Below are 10467 nucleotides of genomic sequence, written 5' to 3' on the forward strand. Positions count from 1 at the left end.
CTGACACTGGTTGAACATTCTGTTCTACAACAGTAGAATACCTATTCTTTTCAAATGGTCACAGAACATATATCAAGATAGATCATATCCTGGGCCATAAAAAAAAATCTCGACAAATGTAAAAGAACTGAAATCACATCGAGTGTATTCTTCAACCACAACAGAATCAAACTAGAAATTAATAATCAAAAGATAAGAGGAGGGGCCAGCCTGGTGGCGCAGCAGTTAAGTTCACATGTTCCGCTTCAGCGGCCTGGGGTTCACCAGTTTGGATCCTGGGTGCGGACATGGCACAGCTTGGCAAGCCATGCTGTGGCAGGCATCCCACATATAAAGTAGAGGAAGATGGGCATGAATGTTAGTCAGGGCCAGTCTTCCTCAGCAAAAAGAGGAGGATTGGCAGCAGATGTTAGCTCAGGGCTAATCTTTCTCAAAAAAAAACCAAAAAAACAAAAAAAAGATAAGAGGACAATCTCCAAACACTTTGAAACTAACCAGCATACTTCAAAATAATCCATGGGTCAAAGAGGAAGTCCCAAGGGAAATTAAAAAAAAATACACAGAAGGGAATGAAAGTGAAAATAAATACATCAAAAATATATGGGACACACTGAAAGCAGTGCTTACAGGGAAATTTATAGCACTAAATACACCCATTAGGAAAGAAGAAAAGTCTCACATCAATAATCTAAGCTGCTTCCAGAACAAGAAGAGTAAAATAAACCAAAGCAAGCAGAAGGAAGGAAACAATAAAGAGGGAACACTTGCCAATTCATTTTATGAAGATAGTATTACCCTGATACCAAAACCAGACAAACACAGTACAAAAAAGAAAACTACAGACCAATATCCCTAATGAAAATAAATGCAAAATCCTTAATAAAATATTAGCAAATAGAATTTTGCAAGTTATAAAAATAATTATATACCCTGACTAAGTAAGTTTTATTCCTGAGATGCAAGGCTGGTTCAATATTAAAAAAAAAAAACAATCAATATAATCCACCATATTAACAGGTTAAAGAAGAAAAGTTACACTGTCTTATCAATTAGTGCAGAACAAGTACTAGACAAAATTTAACATCCATTCATGATAAAACAAAAAAAAAAAGGGGGGGAAATACAGGGAAACTTCCTCTATTTGGTAGAGAGCATCTACAAAACCCTACAGCCAGCATCATACTTAATGGTGAAAGACTGGACGCTTTCTGTCTATGAACACAAAAAGGCAAAGATGTGCACTCTCATTACTCTTATTCAACACAGTGTTGGAAGTTCCAGCCAGAGTAATAAGTCAAGAAAAGGAAATAAAATGCATACAAATCAGAAAAGAACTAAAACTGTCCCTATTTGTAGATGACACAATTGTCTATGTAGCAAATCCCAAGGAATCTACAAAAAACTCCTCGCACTAATAAGTGAGCTCAGCAAGGCACCAGACATAAGACAAACATAAATCAATTGTACTTCCATATATTAGCAATGAACAAATAGATATTAAAATTAAAATACAACATCATTTACAATCACTCCAAAAAAAGGGAAATACTTAGATGTGAATCTGACAAAACAGTATAGGATTGTATGCTGAAAAGCATACAATGCTGATAAAAGAAATCTAAGAGGATTTAAATAAATGGAGAGACATACTATGTTCATGGATTACAAGACTCAACACAATAAAGATGTCAACTTGCCCCAAATTCATATACAGGTTTACGCAATTCCTGTCAAAAATCTCAGCAAGATTTTTTGTAAGTATAAAGAAAATTATGCTAAAAACGATATAGAAAGGTAAAGGACATAGAATAGCTAACACAATTTTGAAAAAGAATAAAGTGGGAGTACTTAGTCTATCTGATTTCAAGGCTTAATAGATAGCTACAGCAGTCAAGACTGCGGTTTGGCAGAGGGGTAAACACATAGATCAATGGAATAGAGCAGAGAATCCCTAAAGAGATCCACACAAATATGCCATATTGATTTCAATGGAGGAAGGACAGCCTTTTCAACAAATGGTGCTGGAACAACTGGACACCCACAGACAAATAAATGAACACTGACCTAAACCTCACACCTTAAACAAAATGAACTGAAAATGGACCACAGACACAAATGGAAAACATAAAACCATAAAACTTTTAGTATAAAACAGGAGAAAATCTTTGGGATTTAGGGCTAGGCAGACTTTTTAGACTTGACACCAAAGGCACAATCTTTAAAAGGAAAAATCAATAAATTGGACTTTGTCAAAATTAAAAACACTTGTTCTGCATTAGACCATGTTAAGAGGATGAAAAGACAAGCTACAGAGTGGGAGAAAATATCTGCAAACCGCATCTGACAAAATACTAGTATCTCGAATATATAAAACTTAACAGTATAAAAACAAACAATTTAATTAGAAATTGGGCAAAAGACATGAAGAGACATTTCACCCAAGAGGATATACAGATGGCAAATAAGCACATGAACAGATATTCAACATCATTTGCATTAGAGAAATGCAAACTAAAACCACAATGAGATATCACTACAACCTATCAGAATGGCTAAAATAAAAAAGTGATATCACAAAATGCTGGCAAAGATGTGGAAAAACTGGATCACTCATGGATCGTTGGTCAGAACGTAAGATGGTACGGATATTCTGGAAGAGTTTGGCACTTTTGTAAAAACCTGACCATGTAACTACCATACAACCCAGCAAATGAACTCTAGTCATTTACCCCAGAGAAATGAAGATTTGTGCTCAGACACAAAAACCTGTATACAATGTTTACAGCAGTTCTACTCATAATGGCCAGAAACTGGAAACAACCCAGATGTCCTTCAGTGGTTGGCCTTCAGTGGCTAAACGAAAATGCGGTCCATCCACACCACGGAAGCCTACTCAGTAATAAAGGGGAATCAACTATTGAAACACACAAAAACCTAGATGAATCTCCAGGGAATTATGCCAAGCAAAAAGCCAACTCCCAAAGATTATATACTGTATGATTTCATTTATGTAATATTATGGAAATGATAAAATTATGGAAATGGAGAAGAGATTAGTGGTTGCCAGGAGCTAAGGAGGGGGTGGGGGAGGAGAGAAGTAGGTGTGGCTATGAAAGGGCCACAGGAAGCATCCTTCTGGTGACGGAAATGTCCTATATCTTGACTATATCAATGGTAACATCCTGGTTGTTATATCGTACCAGAGTTTTGCAATATGTCACCATTGAGGGAAAGTCGGTTAAGTATACAAGTGACTTTATCTTATTTCTTACATCTGCATGTGAATCTACAATGATCTCAAAGTAGAAAGTTTAACGATAAAAAAACAAAAGGTCCTGATGAGGGAACTTTTTGGGAGTGAAGGAACTGTTCTCTGTTATGAAGTGCTAGTAGTCACATGACTTTATACATCTGTCAAATCTCAATGAATTTTATACCTGGTAAATTTGATTATGTAGAAATTACCTCAAAAAAAGATGATTAACAAAACCCCCACTATGTGAGAATTCTTTGACCCTCCCCAAAGTGTACACTGGAGTCCTGCCCCCTCCCCTCGTGGCTGTGGGATGCTGGGGGACTCTGAGACTGGTCAGGAGGGCCATGCAGCGGCTGCCCTGTTGGCTGGAACATCCATGCTGGGAGTCTGAGATGCCGTGTTGTGAGGAAGCCATGCGTAATGAAGGCCTCCTGCAGGCACTTGCATCAGCAGTCCTGGTTTGGCACCATCCCAGAAGCCTGGGTGTTTGACGTGAGAGCCCATGAGCTTTCCCAAGATTCCAGCCCCAAGAGACAGCATCCCTGCTAGGCTCGGCTCAAAATCCCGACCCACGGAATCCATGAGCCTAAGAAAATGGTTGTTTTAAGCTGCAAGTTTTGGAGTCATTTGTTAAACACCAGGAGTAAAATAGTCAAGTATGATATTACCCTTATTTTACAGAGATACAGAGAGGGCACTTGCCTAAGGTCACATAGCTAGTAATGGCAGATCCAAAACTTGAACCCAGGTGACCTGAACAACAATATAACAGCACCTGTGGAGTAAGTGTAATTACATTCATTTTACAGCGGAATCTCATCTTTGCCGGGCCCAGCTTTAAATTAGTCCCACCTCTAAAAGACAAACACTTTTCTTGACCCTATGCCTTCTTTTCGACTCTCTTTATAGCAAAACTCTTTGAAAATGTTATTTATGGCCCGTTGTCTCTAAGCCTCCTCGAGTGTGCAGTCCCACTAATAAAAATATTTCTGAGCATATACCTCTAATGTACGTTCATTTATAAATCATGTATAGATTTTAATGATATATAAATTCTTCTCAAAAATGCTAAATCTTATTAAAATCATGCCTCTAGCCCTAATTTACAGATTATAGAAAATGCAGGGAACGAGGAGCAATAAAATTACTCTACGTAAAAACAAGTGATAAATACTAGAAAACTGGACTGGCCTCTAATGTTATTCAAAACAAAACAGGAAAAAAAAAAGATGGGGTACTGTTTTAGGTTAAAAGACAATAAAGAAACAGTTAAATACAAATGTGCCAACCTTGACTGGGTGATGGTCCAGAGACAAAAACAGCTACAAAATCTATTTTGGGGACAATTAAATAAATTTAAATATGATTTGAATATTAAATGATATTAAGACATTATTAATTTCTTATGTGTGATAAAAGTATTGTATTTATGAAGGAGAATCCCCTTATTCTTAGGAGATGTATATGGAAGAATTTAGGGGAGAATGTCATGGTATTTGTAACTTATTCTCAAGTGATCTAACAAAAAATAAAGCATATATAGCTATACAGCGAGAAGGCAGATGTGGCAAAGTGTGAACAATTGTTGAATCTAGATGGAAGATATATGGCTATTCATCATATTATCCTTTTAACAATTGTACATGTTTGGAAAAAATTTCAAGATAAAAAGTCAGCGAGAAATTATGCATATTCCATATCGTATTATATAAAGCATTCACAAACTCAGATTTTAAATGGACATGCTAAGCACGTAAACGGAAGCTCTAATGTGTTCTTACATTGCACCAAGGCCACGGACTTCGGGTTTGTTGCCAAACCCACTGGTCAGTTCTCACCTGCCCGTTCATTTTCGCTGTTGGTCGCACCCCATCAACTGTCCTTCCCCCTTGAGCCCTGCGTCTGTGGACGCTCTGCGGTGGACACCCCTCTTGGGAATCCTCCTGGCTCCTTCCCTCCTCATTCAGGTCTCTGGTCAAGTGTCCTTGGCCACCTTCATAAACCAGCCACCCATTGCCTGTCTAGTCCCCACCTTGCTTTATTTTTACTCATAATATGTATCTCCACCTGAAACCATCCTGTAACCGTGCTTGTTTACATGGTCCTTATCTCTCTCCCCCACTGGAAAGGAAGCTTCATGAAAGCAGGACTTTGTTCTCCCCATGGTACCCTCGGAGCCTGACGGGTACCTGGCACATAGGTGTTGAAAAAGTATTTATTAGTCAGAGTGGAGAATTCCAAGACTCGTATCTGCAGAACACGAACGTTTCCAGGGAAAATCCCAGCAGATATTGACATGTGGGCTGATGAGAAGCAATTCATCAATAGCTAAGGCTGCTATCAAAAAGAGGGAGCATTCAGGGGCTGGCCCCGTGGCCGAGTGGTTAAGTTCGCGCGCTCCGCTGCAGGCGGCCCAGTGTTTCGTTAGTTCGAATCCTGGGCGCGGACATGGCACTGCTCATCAGACCACGCTGAGGCAGCGTCCCACATGCCACAACTAGAAGAACCCACAACGAAGAATACACAACTATGTACCGGGGGGCTTTGGGGAGAAAAAGGAAAAAATAAAATCTTAAAAAAAAAAAAAAAAAAAAAAAAAGAGGGAGCATTCAGAGGACAAAAAAGAGCTCTTAGGAATCAACGATTAGAGGATAAGGACCAAAAGTCTGCTGGAAAATAGAACACATCAAGAACGGGTAAGAGGAAAGAAAATCTCAGAGCAGGTCTGAAAGGCCCCTGATCAGACCACCAGAAACTCTAGTGAAAGGAGTGGGCGAAGGGAGGAAGGTTTAAGGACATTCCTAGCTTTGAAGGACACGGCCCCCACATGGACAGTGCCCTGAACGTCCCAAACATGGCTCTAAAGGGCTCTGCTAAAGGCCCTTGTCAAGCCAAGGATGATAAGGATGAAGGGAAGACCCTAAAACATTCCAGAGGCAAATTTCAGCATGCACACCAAGGACCAGGAGCCACGGGCATCAGCTTCTTCAACACCGAGCACTACAAGAAAACAAGGCCCTCATATTACACGAACAGCTGCTGCCTATCTGTAATCCTACATCTAGTAGAAGCCACAAGCTCTGGCCAGGCCCCAGATTGGGTAAGTGGGTTAGACCCAAGGCTCATGAGGCACAAACCACTCATATCTTTGCACATGAGATGCTTGCCCTGGAATGACCATCTGGGACCAAGCCAGGCTGAGGGCAGCAGACCCATGTCACTCCGCCACGGTGACGCACAGAGAGCGAATCTGGAGGGGAGTCGGGAACATGAGAGACATGCTATTTATCATTTCTTCATATTGCTTTTTAAAAATGTTTGCTATCTAGGCAATGAGCTGAGCTATCCTAAGTCTCATTTCATCTGACAGGATTCTACTGGATAAATGAGCAAACTGTAGCTCAGAGAAGTCCAGTAACCTGCCTGAAGCCACACAACCAGGGGATAGCAGAGCCCAGAGGCAGCACACACACCTGTTGTCTTATAGCTCTGCCTGGGCCCAGCAGACTCCAGGCTGACCTCTGACCTCTGTGAGTGACAAGTTCCTTAAGACGGCAGTGAGAGGCCCAAACCTACCTCTTCTAACCGTGTCCGCTTCTCGGAGGGCTCTGATCCTTTGTCGCTTTCATTAGCCGAGTGCTCTTCATCCTCCTCTTCATCCCTAAAGATGTCATCGTAGGCGGGAATTTCAAGGTCGTCATCTTGTTTAATGAGTAGCTTGATCTAAAATTAAAACAAAAAGCAATCAGGTTTCTCCTCTCTCCTTGACAGAAAACTATTCATCATACATTTTTCTCTTGTAGAATCTTATTTTCTAATGAGCTGACTCATAAGTTTCCTCTACATATAAATAACCACCTGTCTGAGAAGAATTTCAGACTTCTCAGGCATTTTCTTGTTCTCATTTCCACTCAGTGAGGCACTGGAGTTGCAATGCATAGTATATAGAAACAGCAAAAGTTTGAAAACTCTCTATAGTCACTTAAGTCTGGGAAAAAAGCTCCCTGTTATGCCACACACCCAGCCAACAGATGAACACACCACGACTTGGCCTCTGACAAAAGACATGACGATAGGCCACCCCTAATGGGGTACATTCTGTCTCTAAAGCAGGTCCAGGCCGACTGCTCCTGGAGAGATCCTTCACATGAGAATGCTGGGGCCACCCTTTGTCAGCGTGGGAGGTGAAGACCAACGGTTAGGTCGCTGCTCTGGGCTGGGCTCCGTGCTCGCTGTTGGAGGTTCAAGGAGTGAGCACAGCAGCGCCCTCTCGGGCTCACAGCGGCCTCTCCCACTGCTGTCTTGCTGGTCCTTACACCACCCTCAGATGGGCAGGGCAGGTCCCAGCCCATTTACAGGGCAAATGCCTCTGAGATTCCCTGATATTCAACGAGACTGGGCAGCCCTGAGCTCCAAGGGCAGACTCAGGGCAAGGTTCTGGTCCCACCACCTCCCAGGTCAAGCAAATCCACAAATGCATTCTGAGCACCTCCGAGGGTAAGGTGCCGCGCTTCTCATCAAAGATGGACAAGTTCTTGTCCTCAGGCTGCTCCAACTCCTGTAGGGGAGGTGGATAGAGGCCACGTTGTCTGTGGCATAAAAAGGTACAATCAGGTTGATGGGACAACTCAGGCGAGGCATGGGCCCCAAAGGCCTCATTACCTGGGTATCATTGTATACATTCACGACATTGACTGGCCTGTGGGTGTCGCACACAAAAAATATGGCATCTTCATCGGGCTGAAGGATATCCAATAGGTCTACGTTAGCTCCACAGTTTATGAGGACAAAAGAACGAAACTGAAAAAAGAAGAGGACATTGTGAAGTAAGTGCACCGCGGAGGCCCCTTTACCTCAGCACACTAGGCCTGAGTCCTTCTGCTGACACACATCAAGCCCCTGACACTGGGCAAGGCTCTGAGGGCAAGGGCCTCCCAAGATGGCAATGGCTGGCCTGTGTTAAGAGCTTTAACGTACTCCATGTGCTATTTCATATTCATGATGACACCGTGAGATACCCCATGGCTGGCACCGTGGCTCTCTCCACTTCGCCAAGGAACGTGCAGAGGATCAGCATGCCCCAGTCTCATGCACAGGGGCAAGAAGCTGATGAGGAGCAGGTGGAAACTTCAAATGCATACCTGGGCCTCTCCAGATCTCAGTCACTCTACGGTGCTGTGCTGCTCCTCTATACTAACAGCATTGTACAGGTTTACACTTTTAGCAAACCTTGGGCAGCCCATACTTAATGGGCACCTAAATATTCAATTAAGTCTCTTATTATATCCTATCACTATAGAGAATCCTTTCCTTACAAATACCAACTGGCACAGGTCCCTCCCGTGATGACAGGAGCTCCAGGTGAGGATTTATCTTTGGCAGACAATCCTAGATGTGGCTAGACTCCAGGGAGCTGTGGGGACCGTGGGGTCTAAGATGTCCCACATCTCATTATAGGCCCCATGAAGACGTGGTAGGAGTCCTGGCCTCTACTATTTAAATTATGAAAAGAGAAGATATGTTCCTGGATTTCAAGTTGGAAATTAGAATACATTTTCTTGGGAAGAGAATGTAAAATAGTGGTCTAATCTAAAGTAATTTCAACTAGGCCATATCAAAAACTAACTGCTAAATTCCAGGCACCTTACAATGAAATGTCTGCACACAAATTCAAAGTTAGAGGCTATCCATATTCACTCTTTTTTTGTTGTTGCCCATATTGTCCCTACAACTTGAGGGTAAGTCATGTGGCCATATAGCTCATTTTTCTCTTTCGTACTGCCTAATATAGTTGATACTTACATACATATGCAACCTATTGTGGAAATAGAAAGAATGCTAAATGTTAAGAAATTGCAGTTGAGTAGAAAAAGTCTAATTATTCTAAAATGCATCTCTCATACCTGTTCTTTATGCTCAAGAAATGCAGTTTCAAGTTCTTGCCACCCAGAAACTGGAACCAGTGTATATTGCACGTGGTCACACTGGAACAGGGCCTGGAGAGAGATTATTTTCAAAGCCTATTATAATTAGGGGGTCTGCATTTCCCTTGAAATGCACTTAGAAAAAAATAAGATAGGCTGAGAGACAAACAACATGTGATAAAGTAAGGTTCGTGAAATGTTAAAGGAGAAACTAGGTGATGGGGATATGCGTGTTCACTGCACCAATCTGTCAACATTGCTGTATTTTTTAAAATTACCAAAGGAAAACACTGGGAGAAAAGCTGATCTTATTTCTAGGTCTTCTGAGAAATAGTTCATGACCCAAGGGCCTGCCGAAGTTCATGTAAACATGGCACCACATTCAAAACTCAACCAAGCAAGCCTCTTGCATAACAGACTAAGGAATCTTGTATTTCCAGTATTGCTTATGACACTACTATGCCCTCAGTTGTCACAGATTCCTCTGTCTCAGACCCCACATCTGAGAAGCCACTACAGGTGGGTCCATAGGCCTTTCGAATGCAGCCATTTTTTGCCTAGGTTACAGCAAAAATACTAACTAGTCTCCTTGCCTTTTGCCTAATCCTTCTCTAACCCACCCAATACTGTCCTGCTGGGGATGCGACCTCTCAGAGTCCCCCTTGCCAGCTTTCGGTTGCCATTGCTCCAGCCCCCACCCCTCCTGAGCTCTCACCCGGGTGGGGTTCCCTTACTCCGCTCCTCATCTCCCGCCCGGCGGCCTCCCCCACCGCGTTCCCTCTGGATTCTAAGCCCCCACTTCCTGCCCCACTCTCTGCCCTCCCCGCGCCCCTACCAGCCGCCCAGGCCCAGCCTGCACCCTCCCCTCTCACCCTGGCCCCACCCTCCCAGTCCGCAGGGCTCACCTGAAGGATCTTGCAAGCACACAGGGCGTCCACGTCCGAAGCCACGAAGAGAAGAACCCTCTGTCGGGGGAAGAGTCGGGGAGCTGAGCGCTGCGACCTGAACCCATCTCCTCCCGCTCTCCCATGGCCGCTCCCCCTCATCTCTTTCCCCCAAAAAGCCCTCGGGGTCCAAGAAAGGGGGTCACCTGGCTCTGGACCACCTCGTAGAACTCCTTGCGGAAATCGGACACGAACATGGCCACGGCGGCCGGACACCAAGAGCTCGCGCTGAGACACCAAGAGCTCCGGCCGCGGTCAAGACTCCCGCCAAATCAGGGCTCTTCCGATTGGCCCAGGGGCCAACCCATAGCTACTTAGTTCCCGGCCCGTCCTCTTTTCTGAT

General features: G+C 43.3%; 1 protein-coding gene across 2 annotated transcripts in view; it reads right to left on the reverse strand.

Moving 5' to 3' along the window:
• The window catches only part of CDC45 (cell division cycle 45), a 37388-nt gene extending 26978 nt beyond the window's left edge, over positions 1-10410 (reverse strand). For both annotated transcript variants that reach the window (XR_011542161.1, XM_008540499.2), the window contains exons 1-5: positions 10271-10410; positions 10086-10145; positions 9160-9252; positions 7919-8056; positions 6833-6979 (exon numbers count right to left, since the gene is read on the reverse strand). Coding sequence is in view for 1 of the 2 variants with exons in the window: in XM_008540499.2 (XP_008538721.1) it covers positions 6833-6979; positions 7919-8056; positions 9160-9252; positions 10086-10145; positions 10271-10321 (489 nt within the window). In the remaining variant the exon portion in view is untranslated. The remainder of the gene's footprint in view (positions 1-6832; positions 6980-7918; positions 8057-9159; positions 9253-10085; positions 10146-10270) is intronic.
• Positions 10411-10467: the final 57 nt, after the last annotated feature.

This window comes from Equus przewalskii, chromosome 7 (genome assembly GCF_037783145.1).
Source record: "Equus przewalskii isolate Varuska chromosome 7, EquPr2, whole genome shotgun sequence".
Taxonomy (NCBI): Eukaryota; Metazoa; Chordata; class Mammalia; order Perissodactyla; family Equidae; genus Equus; species Equus przewalskii.